At 40.4% G+C, this 14835-nt stretch overlaps 2 protein-coding genes across 2 annotated transcripts; one reads left to right on the forward strand and one right to left on the reverse strand.

The window, feature by feature from the left end:
- Positions 1-875: 875 nt before the first annotated feature.
- On the forward strand, positions 876-10975 carry hmmr (hyaluronan-mediated motility receptor (RHAMM)). The gene is made up of 19 exons (XM_036567838.1): positions 876-1027; positions 2152-2250; positions 2371-2450; positions 2537-2614; positions 2838-3026; positions 3172-3258; positions 3383-3494; positions 3692-3757; positions 3860-3933; positions 4019-4089; positions 4629-4996; positions 5153-5301; positions 6944-7158; positions 7244-7360; positions 7434-7625; positions 8318-8704; positions 9685-9757; positions 9880-10056; positions 10192-10975. The coding sequence occupies exons 1-19, from the start codon at positions 982-984 to the stop codon at positions 10339-10341; spliced, it is 2730 nt and encodes a 909-aa protein (XP_036423731.1). The 5' UTR covers positions 876-981; the 3' UTR covers positions 10342-10975.
- A 637-nt stretch (positions 10976-11612) lies between these two features.
- On the reverse strand, positions 11613-13818 carry insb (preproinsulin b). Its single transcript, XM_036567839.1, has 3 exons — positions 13785-13818; positions 13279-13471; positions 11613-11791 (listed from the first exon to the last, which is right to left on the reverse strand). Exons 2-3 carry the CDS (start codon positions 13469-13471, stop codon positions 11646-11648), a joined length of 339 nt encoding a protein of 112 aa, XP_036423732.1. The 5' UTR covers positions 13785-13818; the 3' UTR covers positions 11613-11645.
- Between the last annotated feature and the right edge of the window lie 1017 nt (positions 13819-14835).

Raw genomic sequence — 14835 nt, forward strand, 5'->3', positions numbered from 1 at the left:
TGTGTAAATGATGAGACACGTGCGCCCCCTGTCGGACCTCACGTGAAACATCCTGGCCCTTCATTCATTTTTATTATAGGACTACCGCTCAAAAACAGATTCATATTAAAGACTGCATTCTTTTACTTATTATTTGTGTCACAAAAAATAATATTGTGCAAAAATTGCTATTAGCATGTCCATCGTCCATTGGTCTTTTGCACCTGCTTTGGCCTGGCTACATGTACAGCCTTCCGTAGACTAAGCTCTGTACATTTATATATAGTTCGTTTTCAAACAGGAGTTTTCTGTTTGAAAATGTAGTGCCAACGTTTGCTGATGCCCAGTACTGCCTGTATGCAAACATGAATAGGACATTTCTCTCCATATATCCTTTTTTTATTATTATTTTTCATTTGCATTTGTGAATAGCTGTTTGTGTGTTTGTGTTCTGATCAGACTGCTAAGATATTCTGTTCATTGGCACTTTTGTTCATTGGCATGTTTTCTAATCAAGTATCAGAAGAGGAAGAACTAGGTTATGTAGTGCAGCAAAACCATGGTATATTAAGTTGATGATTACTTAACCCATAAAATAGTCGGCAGAACTGTGTGAGTTTATGAGTCCATGAGTTTTTCATTGGCTAAAGTTGTAAGCTTTTTGTAAAAACTCTATATTAATTTTATTTAATTTTATTATGATCTACTTTATCTTAATGTATTCTTTGCAGACAGAAACATTCAAACGTGCAAGCCGAATGTGCTGCTGGGAAGCGCATGGGATACGTAGCACGACAACCGCACTTCTGATTGGATCACAGTCAGGTTTCCGGAGCTTTTCATTGGCTAGTGCGCTTCCTTTGATTTGATTGGATGTAGCAAGAGTTTCAAAAAAATCCAGCGGGTGTTGCTGAAGCCGTGGTGGTTCTGCGAAATACTAAAGGCTTATAACATTTACGTTGCTACTATTATTTTGTAGCGACCCGTTCTGGTTTGTAAAGTATGTCGTTTTCAAGAGCGCCTCTGAAACGATTTAATGAGCATGTTGGTAAGTACGGATAACTTACTGCTCTTCTGTTGTTCATGGCAGGTCAGTAACGTTACTGAGAGCCAGAGCCGTTTCATAACAAAGTCGGCAGTGAAGTTTACTGTCCAGATCTTTCGATGCAGCGTTTGTATGTTTTATACGCAACGTCTCTCTAACGCCGGAGTGTTTGAAAATACATGGAAAACTGCAGTTTCATTTCTTTATTAGCCCGTTTTTCAAAACGTGTTTTGACACAGACTGTTTACCACGAAGCTACCTAACAGTTACCTAGCTAACTTCTTCCTAAACCTCTTATTCATGTTGACTGTCATTCTCGTTTGTGAAGTGCTGTGGTTAGTTCTTTGGAACTGAACAGAAAAGGACTATTTAATTTGAAGTCGAGGGTCAGATTTGACTAACGTTACTTTGAATGCTTCTACATTCCAGCAAGGTATTTGTTTGTGGCTAGCTATTGTTAAAACTAGCCACAGCTAGCTAAGTTAATATGGCTAAGCAGAGAGACGTAAACAAGTTCACACCCATGCAAGCTACTTGCCAACGTGCTGCTGTCATGTTGCACATGAGTACATTCCTGTCTCATTATTTTTCTTCGAAACCTAAATTCAATACTCAGGACTGTGGCAGATCATACTAAATGATTTAACCCATTTCCACATTAAAGTGTCTAGCTAATTTACACTGATCTGTATGTTCTCTAAGCACAAATCTTTTAACTGATCAAACAGAAGCGCTCCTAAATTAGTTAAACATAGTCTGTAGAAAATTCAAGTTTGATGTTGAAAGAAAAAGAAGAAAAAAATACACTTAATCAAATTCAGATGGTTATAACTATACAACTGCGATGGACTGGTGACCTGTCCAGGGTGTTTCCTGCCTTTTGCCCAGTGAGCGCTGGGATAAGCTCCAGCACCCCCCGCGACCCAGGAGGATAAGCGGGTTGGATGATGTATGATCGAATGAATGAATAAATATACAAATTTAGACCAGCAGACGTTCTGTGGCATTTTTCCTAATCATAATAAGTTTAGTTGCTGGACATGCATGGATTCATTCTTCGTGTGCGATCTTTGCCTTCAGGTGTGTCATGAATTGTTTTGCCCAACACGATTGTTCTTTATTGCTAGGTTGTGCTCCTCCGCCTGGTACCTACGAACTCAAAGATGGTGACGTAAAGGGAGCTGCATCCTTTCACAAGTCAGAACGCTTCAAATCTGCATCGAAATGTGAGAGCAGCTGGCCTAGTTGGCCTTCTTTTAAAGTGAATTGTGGTTTTGCTGGTTTTAATTTATGCACATAGCTGTCTTGTCATCTGACCTTACTCCTCTGTCCGTTGACTGGTTCAGCCGCAGCTTTACCACCTCCACCACCCGCAAAAGATGTCTTGATGTCTCCAGTGCGAAGGACTATGTCTGTAGATGGGTTGGTGAGTGCTCTGCCTATATACTGAAGCTAGATGTTTGGAATCATAGAAGTGGTTCCCTGTGTGACACTTATCGTTCTCTTATACAGGATGGAGGTTCTGGCTCCAAAAAGGACAAAAGCAGTTTCAGAGTTGAAATGAAGCATCAAAAACTTCTGGAGAAAGAGGTGGGTACCAAAGAAAGGTTGGTTTGTATCATTAAAAGAAGATGTGTAGCAACGTTTAAGCAGTACTGGGGTAATAACCTGAAATTACCAGGTTTATGGCCTTCCCTACTAAGCCACACTGATGTTACAATTACATCATAAATGAATGACACACTAAGTCTGCATTCACTCTAATGTATGATTCATAGTTTATTCTTATCATTGCAAATAATATACTTTCCAGATCCGGTCACTGGTGCAGCAGAGAGGGGAGCAGGACCGCAGGCTTCTGATCCTGGAGGAAGAGCTGAAGAAGCTGGAGGCTAAACTGCTTGCTGCTGTGAGGGAGAAGACCGGCCTTGCAGCCAATGTGGCTTCTCTTGAAAGACAACTTGTTGAGTTAAAGAAAACTAATGAGTTCCTGAAGTCCAAGGTTGGTTGTGTAGTTAAATAGACATGCTTCAGGTTAATCAGTATTCACTTGACTGAGTGGGTGGTCTTAAGCTCTTTGCTCCTTGCAATGCCATAATAAATATTTTTTTTATCTATATATTTTTTTTGCATATGCACTTATATAGGTATCTGCTGACACTACAAAAAAGAGAATCAATTCTCTATCTATGGAGTTGATGGAGGCCAGAAACAAACTGGATGCTAAAGGCAAGGTAAGAAACTGTTTATTCTTGAGTAGGTGAGGGGTTCTTGTGGGTTCCGCAGTAATGTAACAGTAAATATATGCGATTCCCAACCCAGTTGAATCTGCTCAACAAATCTTTGACATTTTTGCAGGAGCTGAGTTTCCTGCAGATCAGTTCAGAAGGCAAAGTGAAAGTGCTGGAGACCGATCTTGAAGCCTCAAGAGCAACTCTTAGTGCTCTTCAGGAGCGGAACAGAGATCTTGGTGAGCCTTGACTTTCTCAGTGCTTGAGAAGACTAAATGAAGAAAATAAAATTTGATTTAACAGATCTATATAATTAATAAAGAAGGTGTCTGTAGAAAACGTCTTAAATCACCAAACATTGCACAATGGATAAATAATTCTGACTAAACTTATCGTTACCAATAGAGTTACAAGGTGCATTTACTCTGCTTTACAGAGGACCTTCATGAAGAGACTAAAGCACATAATGATCAGCTTGAGAAAGAAATGGATAAGCTGCATGGTAGGTAGAGTGAGTGATATTATAGAGTTAATATAGATATGGAGTTAACATTTTTTATTTTTTGTTTGTGTTTTTCTCTTCATTATGCATCTTCTGTTTCAGCTGTCATACAGGAGCTGAGGGAGGAAATTAAGGCTCTGCAGAGCTACCTTGACACTGCAAATGAAGAGATTCAGGTATTGTTTTAGTTTATAAGGATTGGAGTAGTAGAATTGTTGGTCAGTAAGTTCTGAAGACTAGTCTTAACTCTTCTTTTGTAAGGATCTTAAGAGTAAGCTGCAGGACAAATCTGCAATGGAGCGCCGCGTATCTGATTCTCAAGAGAAGCTTGGGTAAGATTTGCCCCCTGCATTCATCATGCATATGTTTGAGTGAATCCATCATGCATGTGTTTGTGTTTGACAGAAAATATGTTCACCCAGAAATCAAATTAACACAAATTTCCCCAATGCTATTAACATAGTTGATCAGTCAAGACATGTATGATGTTTGAAGTTAGCTGCTTTACAAGGCTACAGTAACTAACGAGTAGTGGTGTAGAGGTAACTGGGTTGACGTTGAGTTGTTTACGTTATTCCATTCTGAAATGTGATACAAGGACTGAACCAAACTGTGACTGGTGAACAGTTACACCTCTACTAATAAGTGCGGAACATCTGTCACCTTTTTCGGCCTTGTAGATGTGTCACATCGGACTTGTAGCGCCAGTGCAAAACTAAAAACTTTGAACATCAAACATGTCTTGACTGATCGACTACTTTTGAGATAAGGGGAGAACTGTATAAATGTTCTTCACTACACTATTGCTCTTAGTTTTTCTAGCTGAAAGAGCAAAGTGTTATTTGCCTCCTCTGTCCTTCATCTTGCATAGTGAGGTGGAGCAGCAGTTGGAGAAGTGCACTGAGGACTTGCATGATTCCCAAAGCACCCTGAGGGAGAAGGAGCAAGAGCTGCAGAAGTGCCAGCAGGAGCTCCGGGAGTGCCAGACCACTCTAAGGGAGCAGGAACGTGAGCTGAAACAGCATGAAAATGACATGGAGGCCTCTCAGGCTGCACTGAGAGAGCTGGAGGGGAAGATCCAACAGGGAGCCCAGGAGCTGCAGGACTCTCAAAGCACTGTGCGGCAGCAAGAACAAGAGCTTGCCCGCATCAGGGAGGTACTGAGGAGGACTGAGGAGGAGCTGGACCAGCGTGTGGCTCTCATGGGCGAACGCTGCCTGACCCTGGAGGATGAAAGAGGTGAGTGTAGTCTGTGGTAAGGCACTTTGACTGCAGGCAAGAAGTTTCAGTAGAGGACTCATAGTCTTTTGGGTCATTTGTGTGTTTGATGTAATATCAAACTTATAAGCTGTGTACTCCTTGTTATATTTATTTCATGCCTCTGTCTGCATGCAGCCAGAACACAGGAAGAAGGCCTAAGGAGGGTACAGGAGTTGCTGGCCAATATTAGCTCACTGGAGGAGAGCAAGAAAAATGAAAAGGAAGCTCATGACCAATTGAAGCAGCAACACTCTGCTGTTGCCAAACAGCTAGAGGAGGAGAAGGTAACACACTGGCTCCCTCATTATTTCACTTAAAATAATGTGCACAAGTCAGATACCACCTTATATTTATTTAGTTTCCAATCAAAATGGCCAGTTTTCCCTTTTTTCCCCATTTTTCATTGTGTTCATTTTTCAGCATGGGGGGGAGCACAAAACCTGACATCATCTGCTCTTTTTGAGAGACTTGCTTTTAGTTTTTCCAAGAAATCTGCAGGAATATTTTTCCACACCTCCAAAGTTCAGTCTTAGAAGTTGGATGCATTTTCTCGTGATCCTAGTAATTCCAAACACGTTCAGTGATGTTGAGGTCTGGGTCCCGGGGTGGCCAGTCCATTGTTCTGAGAGCACCAGCAGCTTCTTTGTCTGTTTTACAAATTTTCTCCTCTTTTTCTCTCCTTCTCTTCCTTCCCTTTACGGCTTCTAGACAGCCTCACATTCAGACCCATAGTGTTGAGCTGTTGTCTCACAGTGGATTGAAACACCTGTATTATTTTATTTTATTATTTTATTTATTTATTTTTATTTTTCAGATCAGAAGCAAAATTGGAGTTTGATATACTTCTGTCTCTCAACGATGAATGCTATATTCGCTGTATTTGATGATAGTTTTGGTGGTCTACCAGGTCTTGCATGGTGATTAGGAGTCCAGTTTTCTTTATCTCTTAATTATTTTTTGAACTCCTCTGTTGGAAAGGTTTTACACTGATATTTTTTTCCCCTTTGACTTTTACCCTTTTGTATGAGTGTGTCTTCTATTATTTGTGTCTTTCTGTTCTATTCTATTATCTCCTCAAAAATACACTGACTGGCCACTTCATTAAGGGCACCACCTTGTTTCTACACTAATTGTCCATTTTATCAGCTCCACCCACTGTATAGGTGCAGTTCTACATTTACAGGCTCTTGTTCATCTGTTTCTCTGCATACTTGGTTAGCCCCATTTCACCCTGTTCCTCAGTGGTCAGGACTCCCACAGAGCAGGTGTAATTTGGGTGGTGGATCATTTTCAGTGCTACAGCAATACTGACATGGTGGTGGTCCGTTAGTGTGTTGCGCTGGTACTAGTGGTAAGGACTAAGGGATGACCAACACAAATTGAGCAGAATAGATGAGCTCTTGTGTCCAACGTTACATCTACAAGGTGGACACAGTGTTTAAAAACTCCAGAACTTCTGTGTTCACTCATACCAGTGCACCATGCACTAACATGCCACCACTTCGTTCAGTGTCGCTGCAGTGCTGAGAATAATCCAACATCCAAAAAAAAGCTGCTCTCCTGTAAGGGTCCTGACTATTGAAGACAACTAGGCAACTAACAAAGTGTGCAGAGAAAGATGGACTACAGTCTTTAATTGTAGAACCTCAAAGTGCTTCTATATGGTAAATGGACCTGATGGACAACGAAAGTAGAAACAAGGAGGTGTACTTAATGGTCATTTTAAATGAATGAATGTTTATTTGCGCAGTACTGTGTTTAAAAAATACATTTAGTAGAACAATGCATTTTATTTATGTCTGCAGGTCTGTACATTAAGCTGAAATGGAACTTCACAGTAGTTTATGTTCAAAAATGTCTGCTAAACCTGAAGTATTAACCTATTCTAGTTCACCTGATCTGACTTGTGGCATCTGAATGCTGCAGGCTCACAGCAACTCCCTGTCCAATGAGCTGGCACATTTGCGTGATGAGATGGAAACTGAGAGGAAGCAACTAGAGGAGGAGCTGGAAGAGGTGCTGGAGGAGCTGTCAGTGCTGGAGCAGCAGGAGAGGCTGCACGAGGAGGCCATCCAGTGTCTCACTGGGGAAAAGCACACACTGGGAGAAGAACTGTCTAGTGCATGCACAGAGCTAGTGAGGTCAGAGCCATTGAGACAAACTGGGAAGAGAGGGGAAAAAGCTTTCTCTTGCAAATTCATGCTAATGTTTATACTGTATTGATAGGAATAATCTTGAAATGAAGACTTTGAAAGAGGCTCATAAGGAAGCTATGAAGAAACTACAAGAGGAACACAACAGCTGCCTGGGCAAGGTTGGCGAAATGGCCACTGAGCTAGAGGGGTAAGTACTGAGCACTAGCTGTTAAACCCCTCTCTTCAATTGGGTCATGTTGTTAATACTTTAACCCTTTTAGTGCTAGGCAGGCTCTGAGCATGCAGAGGGAGCAGGCTGAAGCCTGTGCTCAGCAGCTGGAGGAAGAGGTGAGCAGAGTCAGGCAGCAGCTGGAGGAGGAGGTGAGCAGAGTCAGCCAGCAGCTGCAGGAGCAACAACAAAAACTCCTCGACCATCAGCAAACCCAAGATAAGGAGAGGGAGGAGTATGCCAGGTTAGGTTTCACGTCTGTGTACATACAAAGCAGATTTAAGATATTACACAGTGACAGCTTTTGTTATGACCCTGTACTCTGTCACACTGAAAACAGTAGCTATGAGTTTAAAGTGCAGTTAAAGTCTGCTAAAATTCAAGGATATTTACATAATTATTTTGTGAATTACAGCAATTTTTATACACGGTGTCCCATTTAAAGGGGCCATAAGTAGTTAGGCAATAAACCTAACTTCAAATAAAATTGTTTTAGTACTCGGACTGTCTGAAGTCATTGACCTAGAGACATCAGCAAATACTGAGTATCTCCACTAGTAGTTTTTCTGGCGGGCTCGTAATGCAGTTCCTGCTTACAGTCCTGCTGTTTTGCTAAATGTCTTGTCTAGACTTGTGAAATGCTGCAACGTTGGGTTAAGGTCAGTTGTGTGACTTGGCTATACAAGAACAGTTCCCTCAGTCTGGTATATTCTAATCCTTATTTAATCTCAAACTTTGTCCTAAAACAGGCCTTTTTATGTACTTTGTTGCAACTTATTTGATAGCTGTAGTTCTTACTTGCTTCAAGGTCCTACATCCTGCATTTTTCTTGCTTTTCTTAAAAAAATGATGCAAGCATTAATAGATCCTCATCTAATTGGAAAATATGTTCTTATATGAATAACCCTAAGTGTAAATTTGTGTTTGTGTGTGTAGGATGTTATTGGAAGTACAGACCAAGTTGGCTCAAAGTGAGGATGAGCTAAAGCGTGTCGTGGAGGCTCACAGCATGGAGCACTGCCGTCTGCAAGGACTGATGGAGCAGGAGCGGGAGGAGAAACAGAAGGCCCTGGCCCTGCTGGAGCAGGCTCAGCAGAGGAGGAGGGAGTCAGCGGAGGGCAGGGCACAGAAGGCGCAGGTCCTGCAGGAAAAGGTGGAGGCGCTGCAACAGGAGATGGCTGAGCAAAGCAGGCTGCTGGAGCAGAAAGAGGCCTGTCTGAAGAGCCACACTGAGGAGTGGCAGCAGGAGAGGGAGCAGCTGCATTTGCAGATGGAGAACGAGCGTCACGACTTTACGAAACGACTCGCAGAGGTGCAGCACAGGTGAGTGCGGTACATATACACATTACTCATACCTCAAAATAATGTTCTGGGACTAGTTCTTTGAAATTGATTGTGTTTTGGCGGTTAGATTAAATTAATTAAATGTAAAAGCCGGATTTAATCAAATCCAGAAGCTGAAATTTGATAGGGCCTCTTTTCCCAAAGGCATTATAGATTTAAGATTAGTCTCCGTTTAAAGATGCCACTAGAGTATGAAGGAATGGATAGAAAAAGTCTAAGCCTGAGGGCATTTACTTTCTCTGAAGTTTTCCGCTCAGCACAGTTTTAATCAAAATGAAGTGGCCAGAATGTAGGTCTCAATAGAATTAAGAAATTTGTCCTAGTGTTCCATATATTCTGTTTTACAGGATTTAAAAGCTACTGGAGACTGTATAGCTATGCCTTTTAAAGGTGTATTTCTGCTACAATGCCTCTTGGTAAATGGAGAACTGATAACTTTTGCACAGCCAACCCTGATTTAACTACTTGTGAAGTTTTGGCCTTGGTGTCACTCAGTGTTTAAAATACTTTATAATTTCTTGACTTATGCCTTAATTTAATCTCTGATGGATTTTCTTTTGGTTGATGCTCAGTATTTGATATGGTTTCATATCAATTTACTACAAAAAAAAAAATTCTGAGTCTGGTGAAAACGGTGTTAAATATTGTTTTACCTCAGAAGTCTCTTACGCTTTGCATTTCAACTGTAGTGTTAACACGAAGCTGAAGTCAGCTTCTAACTCGCCAGCCTCTTGTTTGAATTTTCTCTTTCGACCTTAAATAGTGTAGCAGTTACATTCTGCCTGTGCCCACCCATCCACGTTTCTATTGTAACATGCCTCCACGTCAGAGGCTGTTGCAGCAAAAGTTGAAATCGGTTACGTTTGACGTAGAGGCGGTCAATCAATTAACTGGGGTCCACTGTATCTGTTTAACCTGTATGTTTTTCATCAGTGATATGTGTTCACATCATCTTACAGCACGTCTAATACAGAGACAGAGCACTGGAGAAACCTGTATGAACAGCTCTATGCAAAAGTTAAACCCTTTCAGGTGAGGCCATGCTCCTTTAAACTACTCCTGTGGAACTGATACTGCTGACAGTATGAGCGTTGCAGATGGTCTCTGTGGCTCCCTGATGTGCCTCTCATTTTTCTACTGCTTGTGGTCTCCAGGAGCAGCTGGACGGCTTTGCCGCGGAGAGGGATGCCCTGCTCAATGAGAAAGGGGCCACTCAGACGGAACTGAATAAACTGGCTAACGCCTATGCCAATCTGTTGGGCCATCAGAACCAAAGACAGAAGATCAAGCACATGGTCAAACTCAAGGAGGAGAACCTGGAGCTCAAACAGGTCAGGATCACATTGCTGTTAAATGTGAAATGGTCTGTTTTCATCCAGAGGTGTTTTTTTATTTATTTATTTATTTTTTTAAATAAGAGTGCCTGCACTAGGCTTCTTTAATGGATATATATTTGTGTTCTACAGGAAGTGTCTAAGCTTAGGACACAGGTGGGCAAGCAAAAGCGGGAGCTGGAGCAGCTGAAGTCCAGTCAGGCTCCACACAAGTTTGACCCAAGCAAAGCCTTTAAACATGAGCTCAAGGAGAACCAGCAGCCTGTGACGGGTCTGAGATAGAGCGTGATTTTAACAATTTCATAACAAGACTAGTTGTTGATGTCTTGGAATAAATGTTATTTAATGGAGAATCACTATTTAAGTGGTTACAGAATGTCTTAACTGTAATGTCTCAGAGTTTGTCTCTAAGGGTGATTAACATTTACTCTCTTTCTCAGAAAGAATTCAGTTCACTGAACTGTAACAATACAGACTTTACTGGGACCTTAGAGCACAAAACATGGCAAACAGCTCTAAGCTGATTTTATCCATAAAGGCTAAAAGTCAAAGCGGATCCTGCTTACACGCACGAGTTCCCATTGATTTCTACAGTACGTGAACAATGTATTATTTATATATAGGGGAGTCAGTGTATTTTTCAGTACATCCTTGTGGTGTACTGATCAAAATATTAACTATGGCATTGGTGGTGCATGAATTGGAATGGGAATAAATATTCTTTAAAAAAAATTATCCAAGTTGTAGTGTTTTAGGTCAGAATTACCAAACTAGTTTTTAAGAGATGGTAAAAATATGTATTCCTGTGGGCTTAGTGTTCATACAACTACTGCTTGGACTATGTGTACTCCTGTGTTTTTACTTTCATTAAAATTTGAATTCCGTTTGCAAAGTCTTAATTCAAGTCAAATAAAGCCTACTTCACACATCTGTAATCTGGCTACCTTTATATTTCTTTATTATTTTTTTTGTTTATGTTTTAGAATGTGATTTTAAAGGGGACACTTAAATAAATGTTACATATTCTCCTTGGCAAAATATTGGTAACTTGTTAAACCTGTTATTTATTGGTTTTTGGAGGGAAAAATTATGACTGAACTTACCAAATGAAATGGCTGCTCAAAAAAATATTGATGCAAATTTTAGCTATCAATATACCAGAACTAAACTTTAAACTATTTAGTATACCCGAATAAAAAGTGAGTGAGTGTTTTCCATGCATCTTTTGTTGGTTACTGAACTTTTTTCCTGAAGCATTAAATCTGATTTACTGCTTTTTATTTTGCACTGTTGTCCAGCAGAGGGCCCTAAAGTACTGTAGTAACGAAGTCTGATTAAAGCCCTTTCTGCTCAGTTTATACATTGCTTTTGACCTTTCCACATAACGCTGAGTGAAAATAGGTTTGCTTTCTCAGAAACATCCTCGTGGGTTAAATCATGCAGTGATACATTTTTCCACTGTGTATTTTGCAAAGAAACTGGCACTTATTTCTGTTGCTATTAGTGATGCTTTATTTGGTGGCCAGGGTTTTCAAGTGTTCTTCCATAATCAGTGGTAGTCTGGGTGTTGCTCTTGAGCAGCTGGCTCAGTTACAGTAGTTTTGCAGGTGGGATAAGGTGCAGGGCCTGTGGCAGCACTGGTCCACAATCCCTCTCTTCACTTTTAGTTCCAGCTTCTTCGTAGGGATGCCCTCCACCATGTTCTCATGACCAGAAGTCTTTGAGAGGACAGCTGGAGGAGAGAGTGTTCTCCATACATTACTGTTATTTCTTCTTAAGGGCTACAACTATTAACATTTTTACATTACAATTCTAACATTAAGTACTGAACAAAATGGAGCCAATGGTTCAGCAAAAAACACATTTTCCCCTTACTTAGCTTACATTTGCAGTTAATTGTTCAAAGCATGCTTTTTGTCTGAAGCAATGAGGCCATGGCTGTGTTTAGGGCTGTCACAATCATGAAGTTTTAGTTGATTAATAATAGTCTCATAAATAAGTTGTGATAAATTGATTGTCTTTTACAATACATGTTATAGTACTTTAACAGTACATCTTTTAACAGTACATATTTCCTAGCTATGTTTGATTAGTAGCTTATACTGGCTGTACTGTTGAAATGATACTATGCTGTTAAGTGCACTATGCTAGAGTTCAAAAAGCAAAAAAAAAGGTCATTCTACCACAATGCATGCTAAAAAAGTTAGAATTAATTACATAGCTAACAAATACACCAACATTAATCAGCATTGCCTGCTAAACAAGGTGGAACTTTTTTGTTCATAGCCCCCCTGATGTCTCAGTGAATGCATTTACTTTGTTATTTGCCTCGGTCTTATGCGCTCACTTCACATTTTTACTGGTTGCAGAAATCTAATGACTGGAAAATGATTGTAGTTCTAAATAAATGTAATCACCTCAAATATTTGCAGTCGCTTAGCTGGGTTCATATTGTCAGGCTGAAGTGGTGCAAATCTGATGTTTTCAGAGCTCTGTGGATGCACATGTCTGATCTTTTCAAATCAGATCTGAGCCACTTTCATATGTGGTCCTAGCACGAAAACATATCTGATTCAAGGCCATGTGACCTAGAGAACGGTCAGGCATTCGTGTTGTGGGGTTAATCGCTCACCCACACAAATGTGAAAGACTGCATCCGAGCAATGAGGCTTGTAATGTGAACGTAGCCTAATGGGGCTACATGTATTAAAAGTTTATAGCCTAAAGTATGGCATCATGCATGTCTAAATTGTCACTTAATAGTTGAACAGTAATAGTCTCAGCAATTAGTGTACAATAGTGGGTAATACCGCTGCCCTCCAAGCAGAATACTGGTGTTTGATTCCCTACCCAGGTAAGCAAACCATGTATCACCAATAGGCGTCCTTGGGCAAGACTCCAAATGCTACATTCACTTACCTCTGTAACGTGATTAAACTGTAAGTCACTCTGGATAAGTAAAACTATATACAATGAAATTGTATAAAAGTTTGTAAAATAGCTACAAACTGTAGTATCAGCCATTGTTTTACTTATTTATTTTAAAGAAGCTCCAAAGCAAAACTGCAGAAGCAATTTATAGACAAAGAACATGTCTTGGGTTATCAACTACCTTTCTGTGGGAAGAAGGTAATTGTCTAAATATGCTTTTTGCCCAAACCATCACTTCAGAGTGATTTTCAGACGTGCTAAATGCCGGTTTGGGAAAGTCGTGCTCACCCAGCAACGCCTCAAGGTCCCTCTCCCCTCTGTGGGCATAAAAGAAGCCTCTTGCACCACAAACGACATAGAGAGCATCCACCAGGCTGGAGCCACACAGGTGCTGAGATGGAGAGGAATGGATACCTGGAGAAGAGACCAGCAGGAGGAACATAGGGGCTGCCTGCAGCATCAGGGCCATTGCAGGCAGCATCTAAGGAGACATCCAGACACAAAATAGACTTTATCCTACAGGTTTTACGTTTAAGGCCTATTTCATGGGCACAGAATAAGCCTTGTGTGGATCAAACTGCAGTACCAATCACCCTTGCCGATTCTTTTTAGTCCAGGCTTTATCACAGCCTGGGAAATCGACCCATAGTGGGAAACTCTGAAGTGTCAGCATTAATATAAGAAAAACACCTAGTTCTCATTTCAAACTGCTTCAGAAATTATTAAACTAAGATTTGATTTGCTTGATAGCACCACCCAAAGGCTAAAAATAACCACAGAAATTCAGCACTCACCAGAATGAGCACAGGTGCAAGCAGCAGTGAAGCGGTTGGGATGTTGGAGCAGGTCTGGCCAGCTTATATAGCCCCTACCTAATAGAGCCTTAGTCCTTGACGGCATCAGCGGAAAAACAGAAGTTCTAACGTAATGCCATGACTCCTTAAGCATGTTCATCCTTAAGCATGGTATTAGGTTTCCAGCTGATATAACAGGCTCAGACAGAAGTCAGGGTATGATGCACAGGTCAAGGGTATAACCTAGTTACGAATTATAATGTTAAGCTCTACTGAATGAAATAAGAAGTTAATAGTTTGCATAACTTCTATGATGAAATGCACTTTGCATAGATGGTCGCATAGATGTTAAGTTCCATTCTTGGACTGTATGTGCTGGTTTCTTGCATTAAGGGTCCCTTACATTTACATTTTCACATTCATTTTTACATGACAATTTTCAACTTCTTATCAAACAAACTGTTTTTGTTACTGAGCCTTTAGGACAGATATATGCAAAGTATCTGTGTTCTGATTGGCTGCCCTGTAATTTGCCTCATTTAAAAAGCAGTCCTGACTGTAACACTCAATATACCTAACATGAGAGGGCAGGACTGAACGCTTAAATGCTGTATAGATGTGTATATGTAAATATGTTGTTTTTGTGAAATCACAGAAACATAGTTCGCAGCATAGATTCTCTGTGTGGGGAGTGCATTGAAACTTCAACAATGTTTGCATACTGCATCAAACCTTTTATTTAAAAAAAGCTTTGATGGTTTAATGTAATATGAGCCCTTTAAACCTAATCTTGAACTAAATGTCAGTTTCAATCAAGATTTGTCATTAGAAATTCTTTTTAGTTCAGGCTCAGACTTAATCTAAGTCTGAAAAACCTGCCCTATCGGTGCTGTAAGTGCCTATAATTGTTGCTATAAAGATTAACGTCAAGAAACACAGAGATGCATGACACAGATCTGATTTCCTGCATTTAAGATACATAGCTGCTCTTTTCAGCACGAGACATCAAATCAGAATATACAGTCTGGAATATAGCTATGGACATCCATTT

The sequence above is a fragment of the Colossoma macropomum genome, unplaced genomic scaffold (assembly GCF_904425465.1).
Source record: "Colossoma macropomum unplaced genomic scaffold, Colossoma_macropomum, whole genome shotgun sequence".
In the NCBI taxonomy this organism is placed as follows: domain Eukaryota; kingdom Metazoa; phylum Chordata; class Actinopteri; order Characiformes; family Serrasalmidae; genus Colossoma; species Colossoma macropomum.

What these genes read in the sequence shown, in the direction of transcription:
- hmmr (XM_036567838.1), top strand. Translation starts at nt 982, where the DNA reads ATGTCGTTTTCAAGAGCGCCTCTGAAACGATTTAATGAGCATGTTG. An exon ending in GATTCTCAAGAGAAGCTTGG is followed by an intron (nt 4,090 to 4,628) that starts GTAAGATTTGCC and finishes CATCTTGCATAG; the next exon opens with TGAGGTGGAGCAGCAGTTGG. An exon ending in GCATGCACAGAGCTAGTGAG is followed by an intron (nt 7,159 to 7,243) that starts GTCAGAGCCATT and finishes CTGTATTGATAG; the next exon opens with GAATAATCTTGAAATGAAGA.
- insb (XM_036567839.1), bottom strand. Translation starts at nt 13,471, where the DNA reads ATGCTGCCTGCAATGGCCCTGATGCTGCAGGCAGCCCCTATGTTCCTC. An exon ending in GGACCTTGAGGCGTTGCTGG is followed by an intron (nt 11,792 to 13,278) that starts GTGAGCACGACT and finishes TCTCTCCTCCAG; the next exon opens with CTGTCCTCTCAAAGACTTCT.